We start from the raw sequence: 17,727 nt of genomic DNA on the forward strand, positions 1-17,727 counted from the left end.
TCATTAATCATTATTTTCCTGTTTATCACTGTATGTATCAAACTATCTGTATTGTATAAAGCACTATATAAAAAAGGTGAATTGACTCGTTTTTATGGGTCCTGGTTTGTTCTTTTGAACTTTCTATTCATCAAAGAATTCTGAAAAAAAAGTATCATAGTTTATGCAGCACAACAGTTTTCAGCATTGATAATAAAAATTAATGTTTCCTGAGCAGCAAATCTTCATATGAGAATGATTTCTGAAGGATCATGTGACACTGAAGACTGGAATAATGATGCTGAAAATTCAGCTTTGATCAGCTTTGAAGTAAAATATGCTTTAATGTAATTTATATTGAAACGTTTATGTCATGATTTTAAATATATTTGTATTACACATTTGTAATTATGAATAATTATAGTACACCTAAAATATATTAAATATATGTAATATTGAATGACACACTAAAGTTAAAATTACAATAGTTTAATGTGCTTTAGTATGTTGTCACATCAAACTTAGTGTGTATATTAAAAACTATAATTACCATATACCTTGAATATTTATATTTATATGTACAAGGCCAAACAACCAATACTTTAATACGTTTTTGTTAGAGGTACAATTAAAAAAACAGTAATGTTTATTGATGAGTGTTGCGAGTCATGCGAGCATAAATATACACTTAATGGGCAAAAAAAGAAAAGAAAGAAAAAGGGACAAGCCAAAAATGCCTAATTATTTAATGGTCTTTTAATGATCTTAACCATTTTAATCACTAATCAGGAAATTAGCAAGAGTTGCTCAAATACTGTAGATAAAGTAACTTAGTGCTGATGGAGCAGCCTTCTCCAGCTTGCAGACAGGAAGAAGAGCCTTTGTTGTTCCAGTTCCACACTATGTTAATGGCTTCAGACAGTTCACGAATAGCTGAAAAAATGTCTCCCGGTTCATTTGAGTTTAGTGTGAGACCAAACATTCACTTCAGGGTTCAAATCTTAGACTCTGACCAGGCAAAACATGAGCCTGATGGACACATTCTCAAGCCACTTCTTGGTTGTCTTTGGACTTTGGGCAGGAGCATTGTCAGTTACACTTTATTTTAAGGTGACGTAATATTATTACTTGTAATTATGCATAATTTACTGTTAGTACATGTAATTATGCATAATTTACTAATTATGCATAATTTACTGTTAGTACATGTAACATGTAACTACGTCACCTTAAAATAAAGTGTTACCATTGTCTTTTTGAAAAATAACATCTGATCATTCCTCTTTAGATAAAAACATTTCATTCGTGGGAAGCAAGCCATTCTGCATTATTCTCTCGTACTCCAAAGCATTAAATGAGTTTTCCCAGTGAAGCAGCTCATCAATGCTCATCTGAAAACACTCCCCACACACTGACACTCTTCCTCCATGCTTCACTGTGGCAGAGATGCTTTTATTATAATATTTCTCAGCAGATTTTAGAAGACGCCGCTCTGGAGCATCACCGTGTTTCATTGTGATTCATCACTCAAACTTCCCATATTCTGCAAAATTCCAAATGCTAACTCTGAGACAGCAACTGCTTATTAAGTAGTGCATTTGCTTAAGTTTAGCTAATTTCCTGACCAATAGTTTGTGGTTAATACAATTTAAAGCTTAGTGTTTAGTAGGGGTGTAACAATATATCGTGTCACAATATATCGCAACACAAAAATGCAGCAATATGTATTGTGTATAGTTCACCCAAAATAAAAATTACTGTGTGAGAAAAAAATCAAGTATTCAGAGTTTTAATGTCAGTACTATATATGATGTTGAATATAATTTATAACAATGCAGTTGGGGTATTACTGTATTATTGTATTTGTGGGTCTTGATAATGCCAAATGTCTGATGTTACCAGTAAAAAGTGGCCACATCTAGTCAGTGACAGAGTGTAAGCATATTCGTAATATAATTCTGTATTTTCAGCTTCAGAATCATGAATATTTTTATTCTGGTGTCACCATTGTCCTATTCATTTACACCCACAATGTAATATCAAATTTAGCATTTTAATCAACAGTGCATTTCTTGATAACCTTTTATCATATGTCTTGTAGTATCGCAATAATATCGTATCGTGAGTTCAGTATCGTGATATGTATCGAATCGTGACATGAGGGTATCGTTGCACTCCATAGTGTTTAGCCATTTCGGGCCCCCCTCCCTCTTTCTTTCTTTCTTTCTTTCTTTCTTTCTTTCTTTCTTTCTTTCTTTCTTTCTTTCTTTCTTTCTTTTTCTTTCTTTCTTTCTTTCTTTCTTTCTTTCTTTCTTTCTTTCTTTCTTTCTTTCTTTCTTTCTTTCTTTCTTTCTTTCTTTTTGCCCAGGAGTGTAGATAGTCAGGAATTAACTGAATTTCTGTTATAAAGAAGTGAAGATACAGCTTTAAGGGAGTAGAATTACAGTCCCACTTCACCTGAACACGATAAATAATGGATACAAGTTCACAGGTAATACTAGATCTCTGGTGCTTGTTCAGAGACTGTTGGAAGAGCATGACCCCTGTTAATCTACAATGCTGCATCAATGAAGAAATTATAGGGCATTTATCGTTACCTCGTGATGGCGACCTGATGATCATATTCAAGGAAGGGATCCTCTGAACATTAAACAGCGTATTTGCGTAAAATCATAAAAAAAATTCCCTAGCTTTTCCTAAACTTGCCAGCAACACATGGTTTATACTTTGTCTTTTGCTCATTGATACATTTGCTATGATCTACAAAAAAAGAGAAATAGCCTACAGTAAGACGAGCGGTTACATAACAGAGTCAGTAATGGAGAACACCATCCCTCTCATTACAACAATTGGACCATGAGGAAGAGGAATGATCAAGTGCTGTGAAAATAACCTACAGAAACACTATAATGGATTACAGACAAAAAAGAAAACTTTCTTTTCTCACTATTGGATTGATATTTCTTTTGAGTGGTGTAGAATATGGTAAGTGGCCAATAATTATTTTCCTTTCCTTTCCTTTCCTTTCCTTTCCTTTCCTTTCCTTTCCTTTCCTTTCCTTTCCTTTCCTTTCCTTTCCTTTCCTTTCCTTTCCTTTCCTTTCCTTTCCTTTCCTTTCCTTTCCTTTCCTTTCCTTTCCTTTCCTTTCTGCAGCAACTAACTTGTTTGAATCAATAGTGCAAGAAAGCATTAAACTATTAATGTGTAATTGGTGAATGTATTGATTGTATTTTGCAATCTCTCTCTCTTTCAGCTGTCATTCTGCCCACTATATGGCGATATCTGCAGATATTAGAGGCACCACCTTATTTTCTTGGCTTGGGTCTATCCGCGTTCAGCTTCAGTGGGCTGGTTTCAGGTCCAGTGTTTGGCCACTGGTCAGACAAGACCAGAACTACAAAGACCATCATTCTCTTCTCCAATGTGTTTGAAATTGTGGGTCAGTATATCTAAGAATGGAGATGGTTTTAAAATATATCAAATAACCCTTGTTTTTGTGCAGTTATGATCTCCTGATGATGTTGTTTGACTTGCTCATTGCAACACATTTGTCTTACAGGAAACTTCATGTATTTCATGGGATATTCAAAATGGCTCCTGCTGTCCAGCCGTCTTGTTGCAGGTGAGGATATTTTGAAGCTGCACTGTTCTATCAGTCACAATAAACGTTGTTTGTGAGATTCTGTGCTCCTGTGGTGTAAACCATCAACAATAATGAGATTTTAAGACATCCAACAGATACTAACAGAGAGACTGTTCTTTTTGATTGATGACTCTCATTATATTGTAATTTCTGCAGTGCATAATTGAATAATCCTGACCGGACCCAATGAGTTGTTTCTAACACACACACACACACACACACACACACACACACACACACACACACACACACACACACACACACACACACACACACACACACACACACACACACACACACACACACACACACACACACACACACACATATATATATATATATAAGCAGGTGGAGCTGGGGGAGGTAGAGGGTCTATTTAAATGCTGACCAAGCCAATCTGATTGTGCCGTGTACTAAATGACGTGATGCTTATAAACGGACTTTAGTTACAGCACACAGTATTTACAGTAACTTTTTCAGAGTATCTATTTGCAAGTGTAAAGTGCCTGTCCTGTTGGCAAAGGCTATTTACACTAACCCTGCCCACCAATGTCTGGTTGGGCCACACAAGATTAAAAAAGACGCACACTTCTCAGTGTCTACAGTGAGGTAGGCTGTAGGCAGTATGGCGCGGAGAAGTAGCTTTTGACACGTTTGACCCGAGTTCGAGCCCGCCTTTTATCAAACTCCTCATCTCCGTTTTCTCATCACATATCAGATTGGAAAGGCATTTATTTTCAATAAAAATGACGAAAATATTTGAAAAGTGGAAATAAAGTGCGTAACGAGTGTTTAATAATGAAGTATTTATTATCTTCCCAATAAGGCGGCATCCATTTAATATTTTTTATAAATACAGTAATTTACACTCTGTTATTATTGCATCCTGTTAATGTACAACAATACTGAGGAGCAAATAGTATCTGCCACTATTTATAAGTATAAATAGCATCTAACAACTATTTGCACTTATTGCAAAGAACTGCTACCTTTAAATAGGCTAGTGTAAATAGAATATATTGCTATTTTCATTTAGTGTAAATAATTGCTATTTACACTTAGTCTTAATAACATCTATCGCTATTTGCACTTAGTGTAAAGCCGCTGCCTAATGTTTTTTCCCATAATGGAGTTCTGGATTACACTGCATCCTTCCATCAGGTATTGGAGCAGGAGCTGGTTCCTCCATTTTTGGGTTCCTGACACGCACTACCCTCCCCGATGAGCGAGCTAGAGTCTTTGCTGCTGTCATGGCATGTCGTCAGGCTGGACTTCTGATTGGTGAGTCAGTGTTCCACCATGCAATAAGTGGCTATAATATATATACACAATGCATTTTTACTTTCAGGTCCTGCATTCAATATCTTTCTAAGGTTGTGTGATTTCAAATTGGGTCCATTCATTGTAAATAAGTACACCTCACCTGGGGTAAGTATGTTTTGGCTAATTTCCTATAAATTTACATTCTAAACACACACACACACACGTCTGGTTTACTATCTTTGTGGGGACTCTCCATAGACTTAATGGTTTTTATACTGTACAAACTGTGTATTCTATCTCCTTACACTAACCCTACCCCTAAACCTACCCATCACAGAAAACTTTCTGCATTTTTACATTTCCAAAAAAACTCATTCTGTATGATTTATAAGCACACAGGCGTTTCACATAATGATGGATGCAGCTTATAATGTGAATGTAGTAACTCTGCACATTTCAGATGTCTTCTTAATGAAACACACATTATTCCACTCTTCAGGTCATTAGTAGAAGATCCAAGGCCTGAAATGGTTGCATCAGATCAAAAGAGAGAGACTTCCAAAGTGTAGTGCTAGGGGGCTCAATAGTAACAGGGCTAGGAAACACACATCCTGTCAGAGGATCCCATAAAATAAGAGCATGTCCGGCGGATATTTCACTTCACTTGGAGTAAAGAAAATGAAGCACTTTTTAAGCATGATTAATATTTTTTTCTTTTTGACATTATTTTCATGACAAGTTTCCTCCTACATTTGTATTACTGTGATGCTAAAAATCTCATTCTCATTTATACGCGGCAACACTTCACAATAAGATTTCATTAGTTAACGTTAGTTAACTATCTTACTTCAACATTTTTATTTGCCATTTTTAAGTTATTTTAAATAAGTTGACTTCTTCAGTTCAAGCTGCCTTGTGCTCTTTCGACCCAGCTCTTCATGTGTGGGATGTGGCTGCTTATGCAGTTTGCAGTGATGTTCCTTTACTGGGACATCCCACCACTGGACTCCTTCCCTGAGCAGCACACGCCCCTCAGAGAGGTCAGAGGTGAAGAAGATGAGCCCCTCATGAGTCTGGAAGATGAAGACTGGGCTTCAGCTGTGGACTCGAATGGCCCGGTCAATCCAGAACAGACCGAGACCCAGCTCTCATCCGAAGTCCCCCCATCTCCTCCTGATTCGCCACCTCCAGATCCCTCTGACCCCTTTGAAAACTTCAGTGCCAGTCGAGGTGAAGCCCAGAGTTTAATGTCAAATTAAAGTGCTTTTTTAGCAGTGCACTTTAAGTTGGTGTGGCATTGATTCCTTCTTTGTTGCATCTGAGGTGCTAATCTGAGAGTAGCGGTCTGAAAACGGCTTATTGATCACTTCATTCTGTCTTTGATTGCAGTGTGTGTGTGGTAGATATCTCCATTTTATTCAATCTTGTCTTGGCAGCCTGATATCTATAACTCTCTCTCTCTCTCTCTTTCTTTCTCTCTCTCTCTCTCTCTCTCTCTCTCTCTGTGTAGAGTTTCTGAGGGAGGAGGTGGTGGTTCTCCTCACTGCTCAGTTCATCACTCTCTTCAATCAGACAGCACTCGAGGTAAAAGTCATCATTTTCAGGGTTGGCACCAGCGTAGGTCCTGGTCCACATACACTAAAATACACTACACAACTTTTTAAACCGATTTTAAAACACTATAGGCTTCATATACTTGCCGACGTGGTTACAATGGAAATGGTTACGGAGGAAAAACATCACACACGACTGAGGATCACACACTACCAGACTTTCAAGTCGGTCCGAACATGACAAACTCATGAAACATGCACTTGGTTAGGAGACAGTGGACAAATGGAATCAATATGTGTATAAAATCGGGTCAAAATATCAAACATGTTTAACATTCTCAAAATAGTGGACAGATTCATAGTCGGAAGATAAAAAAATCTGAGTCTGTGCCCATAGTACACTATAATTTTCTTAAATTCTGCCAACTCAAATCTGCGAACTGGCTCTAACTTTCGAGAACTAGCCTCAACTCGTCCAGACTGTAAATCAAGGCAAAAGTAGTGTGTGCCAGCCTTCAGTAATTATGTTGGCTTATCAAAGCCAAACTACTGATCTGGTATTTAAGCAGCATCTTTTTCTTTTAAGACCAACATTTTTAAAATTAACAGCATAAAGCTTCCAATTTATGACCACCAAACTCAGACCAGAGCCTTTAGACTACGGAAGCGTTAGCAAGGCCTATACCTAGGACGTGTTAGCAATGTACATGCTAAAACATACTAGCAACATACTCACAACATCTTAAAACATGTTAGTAATGTACTAGCAACATGTTAAAACATGTTAGAAGCATGCTAAAACATGCTTGCAAGGTGTCAAAACATGCTAGCAATGTGCTAAAGTGTGTTGGGAAAATGCTAGCAACACATGAACAAAATGTTAAAACCATAGATATGTGTACGTAGATGCCACATTCAACGGCTGCTAATAAGGAATCTATGTATCTATGGTTAAAACTAGCAAGCAACATACTAAAACATGTTAGCAGCATGTAAACATCATACTAGAATACAGTTCTCGCTAAATGTAATTTTTTTTAGCAACATGTTAAAATATGCTAGAAATGTGCTAGCAATGGTAAAACAATGCTATCACTGTGTTAATAAAATTTGCAACATGCTAAAACATGTTAGCAATGTGCTAAAATATGGTAATAGCAATGTGGTAAAAAAGTTAGCAAAATGCTATCAACATAAAATATATTTATTACATGCTACTATGGTGCTATTTTGGAAGTTGCAATCAAAATGTGTTTTAAATGGGCACAGTGCTTCTGAAAACCAGTCACCAGACGCCCCACACTGTCCTAAATTCATCTGAGCTAAATAATGTCTGCCCAATTATGATTGATTAAGGCTCACAGTGTAGGACCATCTAAATCTAATTTAATGCAATCTAATCTAAGCTTTGATTTAATATAATCAGGTATTTGAAATTGACACACATTTACATTCCCGGCTGCCTGACCTAGATACACGACAAACTAATAAATAAAGTTTAGGATGTTCCTTTTCATTAGATTTCCCCCCCTCAGATATATCATGCCTAGGTTTGTTCTTTCACATTAAATCAAATTTCTCTATGAAAAAGCACGTGCTGGATGCATTGTAATTTTTACATTTACTTAACATTGCCTGAAGAACATGCAAGACTTGCTATTAGTTCTGAGTTGCTTTAAAGGGATAGTTCACCCAAAAATGAAAATTAGCCCATGGTTTAATCACCCTCAAGCCATCCTAGGTGTATATGAAATTCTTCTTTCAGACGAATACAATCTGAGTTATATAAAAAAAAATATCCTGGCTCTTCCAAGCTTTATAATGGCAGTGAATGGCTTTTTCTGTTTTGAAGAAAAGTCCATAAAAGTGCATCTATCCATCATAAAAATACTCCACACAGCTCCGAGGGGTTAATAAAGGCCTTCTGAAGCGAAAAATACTGCGTTTGTGTAAGAAAAATATCCATATTTAAAACTTTATAAAGTAAAATAACTAGCTTCCGGCCAAACAAACATATGGATTCCATTTAAGTCTAAAACGCAACTTATGCGAGTAATGCAACGCACTGCTGATATTTACACTACGCCATGACGCACTACGCTACCTCTGATGTCACAAGTTGCGTAAGTTGCGCTTTAGACGCAAGTAGACTGCGTATGTTCGTTTGGCCGGGAGTTAGAATTTAACTTTGTAACATGTTAAATATGAATATTTTTTCATACACAAACCATTATAAAGCTTGGCAGAGCCAGGACTTTTTTTACATAACTCTGATTGTATTCGTCTGAAAGAAAAATGTCATATACACCTAGGGTGACTAGAGGGTGAGTAAATCATGGGCTAATTTTCATTTTTGGGTGAACAGTCCCTCCAAGCGTGTTGCTATGTGGTTGCTAGGGTGTTGTGAGTGGTTGATGTCCTGCTCTCGTCCCCAGACCATGGTGACCCCCCTGACGCAGAAATATTTTGGCTTGGGTGAGCTGGGGAACAGTGTGATGTACAGCCTGTGTGGGCTGGAGGTAATCGCGGGTTTCTTCCTGGTGCGCTGGCTGAGCCGTGTGCTGGAGGACCGGGTGGTGCTGGCTGTGGGGCTCATCATCTGCAGCGGGGCTTGTGTCTGGTGCCTCATCTTCCTGGCCAATCCACAGGGTGTGTGTGTGTGTGTGTGTGTGCGTGCGTGCCTGGCAGACATCCAGAGAAACTGGCATACACCTGGGCATGGACAGACACAATATGCCAGCTCAGTTTAGTGCCAGCTCGATGATATGCATTATTAGTTTGGAACTGTTTTGAATCTATCTATCTATCTATCTATCTATCTATCTATCTATCTATCTATCTATCTATCTATCTATCTATCTATCTATCTATCTATCTATCTATCTATCCATCCATCCATCCATCCATCCATCCATCCATCCATCCATCCATCCATCCATCCATCCATCCATCCATCCATCCATCCATCCATCCATCCATCCATCCATCCATCCATCCTATCTGTCTCCCTGTCTGTCCATCTGTGACATTTGATCTGACTATCTGTCTATCTCTCTGACTATCTGTCTGTTTGTCTGTCTGTCTGTCTATCGTTTGACAGTCTATTTCTGTCTATCTGTGTACCTGTCTGTCTATTTCGGTCTTCGATATTCTCTCTTTCATTCTCGATGGATATGTCTTTTGATCAGGTGGGTTTGTGTTCGAGTTGATTGAGTTTATCATCGGAGTGTTCCTGCAGTTACTGGGACTTCCTTTCGTTGCCGTGTCTCAGGTGTCCCTCTTTTCTAAGGTTACAGCTGAGAAAACACAAGGTGAGAAACAAAGAGAATACAATAAGAGACATAAGAAAAAGATAAATGAGATCTTGAGTAAACATGCAACACTCACGTTTGTAGGTGTCACATTTTGTCACTGTTAACGACTGTGTGTTGTGTGTGTGTGTGTGCAGGCTTTAGTCAGGGTGTGCGACGTTCAGTCGGGGGTCTTGCCACCATCCTCGGTCCCCTGTGGGCAGGGGGTCTAATAGGAAATCTCTATGTGATGCTGGGTATGATGATGCTTCTACTGACCCTCATCATGGTGCGTACACAGACTCATTATGACTGATTCTGTAACATTATCAGATATTTCTCTCAGTATGTCATAACACACATCATTTACCAGCTCAATTAAGTTTACATTTATTGCTTTGTGCAAACGGTGTCTATTACGGATCCAGTCAACTGAAAAAAAAAAAAATCTCTATTGAATGGAGATTGTAGGTTCATGTCGGCCTTTTCCTTTCATAGAGGTGATTTGGAACATTTCATTAGATAGAGAATGCCTTAAAGTGAAACTGTATTTTGCAATCTCAAGTTACATTAATAAATAATAATATATGTTGGTATGTTCAGAAAAGTAACATGATTGAATTATTTATTCATCTTGTGCTAACACTTCAAGAAGTTTGTTTATTCAATTTAATGTTGAAACTTCCATTAATGCCCATTTTGAATGATAGTATTATTTACTATAATAAAAATCATGGTAACGGGGTTGGAAATTTAGGATTGTCCCCTTCTGACAAAGCTAAACAAATATAAGAAAAAGTGATTAAAAAAGGAAAAATTATATTAACTGGGCTTATCCTTGCCATGAGTTTATTTGCAGATATTTAATAGTGCATTTGTTAAAAAAAAAAAAAAAAAAAAATAGGTATGAGGGTTAACACAATCTGTAGTTCTTTAAAAATATGTAAACTAAAGAAGAAAATAATTCATAAAATCAAGATATTCCCTGTTCATATATTAAGGAAATATTAGACAATGATGAATTATGTGAAAAATGTCTATTATAACACATAACAATGTCTGGTGTCTGTCAACAAACAAAAGTTGGTGTCTGATCTTCAATGTGAAGTCATTGTTTATTTATATGTTAATGAGGGACAAATATTGTACCTTTTGTTTCGGCTCCAATTTTGTTAGACTTTTAACAGTGAGTCTAACGTTCGGTGTCTTATCCCGGTCAGATCATGATGGCGTTGTCCTACGAGAAGCTGGTGGAGCCGCCCAGGGTGGAGAATGCTCAGGACTCAGAGAACGGAGGATAGACACCACCTTTCGCTTTACGGGATACAGGTGAGACGGTAGACTTACCTTGTTCACTGGGGAAATGTGTAATTTTAGTTTCAGCAACATGATAAAATGAAATTTTAAAAATAATTGGTTGAAAAAAAAACCAGATAATATATATATATATATATATATATATATATATATATATATATATATATGCATATGTATATGTATACACACACACACACACACACACACACACACACAAACACATATACATACATACATACATACATACATACATACATACAAACATATATAAATATATAGACATACATACATACATACTGTATATATATGTGTGTGTATGTAAATTGACGTTTCACATTTCATGACAATACACAAATATTGACATAACACATTTTATTTTTAAAGAGAAAAAAACTCATTGTGTTCATTTGCTTTTTCACTCTCTACAATCTGGATGACATATTGTGTCAGGCTGAAATTCCACTCATAACTTTGATTTTTTCTGCACTAACTGAGTTAAACTGATACAGACTCCAACCATGCATCTCTAAACTGCAATATAGACACATCTCAGAACTGAAAACGAAAAGTAAAAAAGTGGGCCACTGAATAACAAACATGCTATAATCCCGCTTGCGACAAGCAACGTTATAACACAAAATCACACTCTCTGCTGTATGACAAAAAGCTGTCATTGGTAAATGAATCTATCTGTGTGATTTTCATATTTCAGCACAGAGCAAGAGCCCCTCTCTCTGTGGTCTGTCTGCCAAAGTTTAGCGCTCGTGTGGGCCTGTACAGAGCAGATGCTGAAACAGTGGGAGATAAGAGGCCCTGCCAGGGCTAGCAGACCGAGAACAGCAAGAAGGGCACACACACACACACACGCGCGCGCACGCACGCACACACGCACACACACGCACACGCGCACACACACACGCGCACACACACACATCCATTCTGTTTCATTTTGCATAGTGTATTTAGTTACTGACTCTTTTAATGTACATGTCTTGTATGATTTGAAGATCTCCTGATTTGCTGATGTGGAGGAGTATGAACATTTGAAGTGAATGAACACATGATGGCGCTGTTGTCCCTTAAAGAGATTGACATTGGAGAGACAGTACTGCAAAACTCTCGATGCATGGTAATATGTGTGTGTGTGTGTGTGTGTGTGTGAGAGAGAGAGAGAGAGAGAGAGAGAGAGTGAGCAGGATGATAAAGGGAAAAAAACTAAGTTTCTCAAAAACAAATGATTTATGTAGTTATTCTGCACAGATCATTGGTCATTTCTTAGGATATTTACTCATCTTAAGAGGGAAATGGAATATTTATGTGTCCTCTGGTGCATATGATCTACTACATTGTTTTGAAATATTATTTCTGTAAACTCATTAAAATCTGTGTTAATCAAGTACAGAAGGTTTATATGAATAATCGAACACAGCATTATTGTGCCATTCTGTCATTCAATAGTCCTGCTTTTGCTGTGGTGTCCTTATATATCCTGTTTTTTCTATACATATTATAAATATACATTATCGCTGATATTTTATTTATGTACTGTAAATATTTCATTACGATTTTGGATTGTGGCTATGGCAGACTTTTTTTTTTTACAGAGTTCAGAAATGTATTTCATCTGTAATTTAGCGGGGTGAAAAAAAAAAGTCTCCCTTAATGGACATTATTTATTATAGCTATCATTGTACTCTGTGTTGTAATACAGTGGCATTAAACAAGTCAATGCTGAGGGTGTTTTTATTATTTAAAGTGTAAATTTAAAAGGATAGTTTTCCCCCAAATTAAAATTCTGTCATCATTCATTCACCCTCATGCCGTTCCAAACCTGTACGCATTTCTTTCGTCTGCGAAACACAAAAAATATCTATTTTGAAGAATGTTGGTAACCAAACTGTTTCGGTTCTTGTCAATAGAAGTCAATGGGAACCAAAATGGTTTGGTTACCAACATTCTTGCATGTTTGGAACGACACGAGGTTGAGTGAATGATGACAGAATTTTCATTTTGGGGTTTACTACCCCTTTAATAGTGCATTTTTCTGCAATAACATTTGCCATATACCAAACCCGGAAAGATGAGAAAACAGTCCATTCCAATCAATGTATTGCAGAGCATCAGAGAATTAGCATTTAACCGTTCACCCCTCAATCCAGATGATCTCATAATCCCGCAGCAGCTCTGTGGGAAAGAAGATTATAATCCCAATCCCTCATACGCGTTCACATCTGTAGCAGTGATAAGCAAGAAGACACAGAGCATTTGTGACACTGTCATCAATCTGTCAGACATCATTCTGATAGCCGCCCAGCTCTGTTGGGAAAATGAATCTCCTGATAGCTTTACCGTTTGTAAATTGTTTATTAGCGACTGTCCGTCACAATACCGGTCACGCCATCTAGAAAGCATCATATTTTTATGTTAATGAGACACATTCCTTGGACATCAGAACATAATGACATAAATGACAGAGGAAAAACAAGCGCTGTTTTTTAGTAAATTAATGCCAGCTTTTATCCTGCGGGATGTTCGGCATCAGAATAATGGGTTGCCCAGTGGGTTGGCATTTGCGTTCAAGAGGCTTACGTGCCCATCTCAGCACAGCTTCTCCCTCTTCAGTTGAAAATGTCATTCGGATCCAGCAGGTTGTGGCCATGGCAACTTCAGAGAATAACATTTCTCAAATCCTATTTGACAAAATATGTGTCAGACGTCATAAGCGGCTCGGGATTAAACATGTCAGCCAAACGTGTTTAGCGTAACGCGGAGGGTAACCCTAAAGAGTTCAGGCCAGAGCTACAACAGAAGTGGAGACTGGAGAGAAGAGTTGCTGTCAAAACCTAAAAGACGAGAAAAGAAACATTCATAATATATTGTGAATGTTATATAGCATTGAGTGGAAACCTGTTTGTGGAGGAGGAGGAAAATCAGGTTTAAGGTAAATTATATTAAGTAATTAGTTTATGATTGGTTTATGAAGCACATTTGGAGCAATTATAAGAAATGAAATCACATTTATGCAGCGGGTGGTGGAGCAATTAGCCGCGAGCTAGCGCTGCGCTACGGTACATAAATGTAATGGCAAACACTCATAAACCCCCTTCCAATCCAAGACTAGCCTCCCCTCTCATATCAAACAAATTTATTGTTCGCTCTTACACTGTGGGACGCAACCTTCGTTTTTGCATCTCAAAAGCACAAAAATATGAATGCTAATCATGCTAGTTGTGCATGAAAAAGTAAGAAAAAACAACAACAGAAAAACATTATGGCAGTTTTAGCTTTGACCAGATTTGGCTAGCTTGAGAACCAGCATGAAATTAACACCAGTGTTTCACAGTCATGTTCTGTTTGTTTTCATCTTCCCTAGATCTCGTTCTTTGTTTGATACCAGGGCTTCTCATTGATTTTCACACCTGTTTCTTGTTCTGTTGATTATCATTAGGGATGTCCCGATCAGGTTTTTTTGCCCTCGAGTCCGAGTCATTTGATTTTGAGTATCTACCGATACCGAGTCCCGATCCGATACTTCTATAATACATAAAAAAGAATAAAGAAGAGCAAAAAACAGATCCAGGATGTTCCTTATTTTTTATTTAATTCACCTTATTTTAACATTCAACAACTCTGTTAACAAACAGAGCACTTCTGTGAGGTAGCTTGAACAATCAAGTAATAAATAACATAAATTCTTCACTTTTGGACTTAGTGCAACAGTAAATATAAAAAAAGTCTAATATATAAACAAATAGCACCTCAACTTAAAGGTATAGCAGAGGATCTTTCCGAATTTTAGATAAGACCCGCCCTCTCCACTTTTTGAAAAGTTTGATTGATTCACCAGAATGATTGACAATTAGGAGGACCAATAGTATAGGCATTCCACCCGGAAGTAAAAAAATCCTCCGCTATACCTTTAAAATACCCAGCAGGCATGTAAACAAATAAAAAAATAAAGTGCCACAGTGTTTGCAAAGCCAGTAATGTGCTTTTAGGAACTGCACTCGCTGGTTTCACACTGCACGCGTAGCAGAGCGTGCAGCGCGTATTTTTTTCGGCGCCCATGTTAACAGATTAGAGCATTCACACCGCACGCAGAGGCGGCGCAGCAGCGCGTAGCAGGAGCAGAAGCAGCAGTGCCGCGATCATTTCGGCGCAGAGTCTATTTTTGCTGCGCCGCTTACGCTGAATTAAAGTGATATGCATTGATCATTCATGCCAAAATACACCGCAGTTTTATCCAAAAAGTGCATTGATGATATCTATTGTGTTTTAAACAGTCGATCAAATGACCAACATCAATTTAAAAAGAAAACAAATGTCCAAAAACAAACTTGTTGCCAGAACAATAAAAACAAAGATGAACCAAAAGTTATATTTATGAAATTATTAATAAAATAAGCTTCTTGACAAGTATTTTCTCTTAAATGTATTTGAAAACGAAATAAAGCAATGCCAACTTATCCATTATAGAGTAGGCTACTCTGTCTGTACACAACCCGCGGTTCAGCCGCGCGTGACAAACAACGCGCGTGTCCTCCTGCTCACCATATGCACTGCTCCTGCGCTGCTTATGCTCTGCTAACGCGTGCAGTGTGAAACCGGCGTAACTCTGTGCCACCGCATAACTATAGATGTGTTAAATAATAATGAGAATATATACATATATATCCGAGTCCTGATCGGGAGGTAACGTCCGATTCCGATCGAGTCTGAAACCACGTGATCGGATCGGGACATCCCTAATTATCATCCCTGTGCTGTCCCTCAGTTCTCTTTGTTCTTTGTCATCAATGTTATGTTAAAGTGTAGTGTTCAGAGTTTTCCTTGTATTGTCTTGGGATTATACAGTATTACACAGAGATTCATGACAACCGGTGGCGCTTTCCATTGTGAGATTCCTTGAATTCAGATGAAAGTTTTTCACTTGAAACTCTTAAAAAAAATTAAACATATTCTGCTAAATCATGCAGTAAAATGAGGTGCTTATCTTAAGAAAATGTCCACCTCCATTTTATATGAAAGTTTAAAGTCCCCCTGCGGTGAAAATCAAGGTTTTAATATTGTTTATATGCATATGTGGAGTTTTTTAATATGTTTTAAGACAAGCCATATCTAAATTTATAAGTCAACACCATTGCTGAGTATTTTCTCCTTAAAACTGCAGTGAACCAAAGACACGGTTTGAAATCATCACTGGTGTTTCTGACGTCACAAACTACCTTTATATGTAAAATAGAATGATATATATTTTTCTTCCTGTGACCATGTACTATAAAGTCACTTCCTGGGTGCTTTAAACAGGACACCAATCTTTACACTAAAAAAGTGGCCTTTTAATACCATTAAGTAATACCTTATTAAATATTATATTATCTGCAAGTACAATTTTATAAAATATATACTTTTATGATTTGAGGTATACTACAAGTCCGCATTCAATACAATGAAGCGCACTTCTTTTTCACACCTTATACCTTCAAGGCCTTAAACTTCATACTTATATTTGAAAGATGATTTTCACTGATCATTTAAAAAAAGAGTTGTCTTTGCTGTTCTAGGGTATTTTGAAAGCATCCTCAATTTACATGTCCAGCTTCCAGAAGTTATACATGTCATTGTAAAATAATAGTGATTTCCCTCACTATCCCTCACTACTGTGTTTAACAAACACCACTAATAAATGTGTTTGCACGAGGAATATAATGTACGTCCTTATCTGCGCTCTCTTGCCCCTCTGATGGATGAGTCAGCTGGAGCGAAAACCAAGATTTTTTTGTCTAAATTGTCATCAACATTGTTTTTCTTACAGATTAGCCATGATCGGTTTCCGTGGGAAGTCAGATGGACGTTCCTGTGCTTTTGCTTTTCACAGTGAGCCTCTTGATTGCATTAGAAGTGCACATGGAAGTTATTACAAATTGATAAGGACTTCATGGGAGGTCAACAAGAGATCGATGACTAATTGTGTTATGGCGTCTTTTTGAAGGGCACAGAACCCGCACAAACACACAAACACACAGAGGATGGCTTGAAAAATAAAAATCTCCTTCATGAGATCCTAAACCACATTACCTGTGTTCACATGTGAGAAAAATACCTTTCATTAGCTCACCGATAACAGTAGGGCAAATCTATGCACCGTCAGTTGAAAAACGCTACCAAAAAAAATCAACCTTGAAGTGATGCAGCCTCCTCCATTTGTCTTCATTCTGTTTGGCAGGTAATCTATTAGTTTTAATAATCCCCGCTGCCATATCTCGAGCCAAGCAGCCATGTTGCCGGGGCTTGTGCCCAGGACTTCATCCACCCTAGATAAGTCATTATGACAATATGAGCCAGTCATCCAGTAAGACGGTTCCCTTCATCGAATGTTAGCACGAAAATAAATCCAGTGGGATGATATTAAAGAGCCTTTAGACTGACCAACAGACCATCCTTGTGATGAAATGTTGCCAAACGCACATTTGACACTATATTCAAAAGACATCAATGATATTGCAATGAATGTGCAAAGCATTTTTTAACAGAATATGTCTTGATTTACCACAAATATAATATTGACTCATCTCTCATTTTATTTTAAAAAGAAGTACGAATCAAGGTTACGGCGAGGCAATAAGGCGACTGCAGCCAATTTGAGTGGAATTTAAAGGCAGAAAAGGGAGACTTATAAGTT

General features: G+C 37.5%; 1 protein-coding gene across 1 annotated transcript; it reads left to right on the plus strand.

Annotated features, from left to right (window-relative positions):
• Window positions 1–2,888: 2,888 nt before the first annotated feature.
• mfsd8l2 (major facilitator superfamily domain containing 8-like 2) lies at window positions 2,889–12,086 on the plus strand (the record flags this gene model as incomplete). The annotated part of the gene is made up of 12 exons (XM_084121129.1): window positions 2,889–2,964; window positions 3,233–3,418; window positions 3,539–3,601; window positions 4,784–4,903; window positions 4,971–5,050; window positions 5,818–6,115; window positions 6,396–6,469; window positions 8,874–9,087; window positions 9,627–9,749; window positions 9,887–10,017; window positions 10,949–11,057; window positions 12,053–12,086. 11 exons carry the CDS (start codon window positions 2,889–2,891, stop codon window positions 11,027–11,029), a joined length of 1,446 nt encoding a protein of 481 aa, XP_083977255.1. The 3' UTR covers window positions 11,030–11,057; window positions 12,053–12,086.
• Window positions 12,087–17,727: the final 5,641 nt, after the last annotated feature.

This window comes from Abramis brama, assembly GCF_963993115.1.
Source record: "Abramis brama genome assembly, chromosome: 7".
In the NCBI taxonomy this organism is placed as follows: Eukaryota; Metazoa; Chordata; class Actinopteri; order Cypriniformes; family Leuciscidae; genus Abramis; species Abramis brama.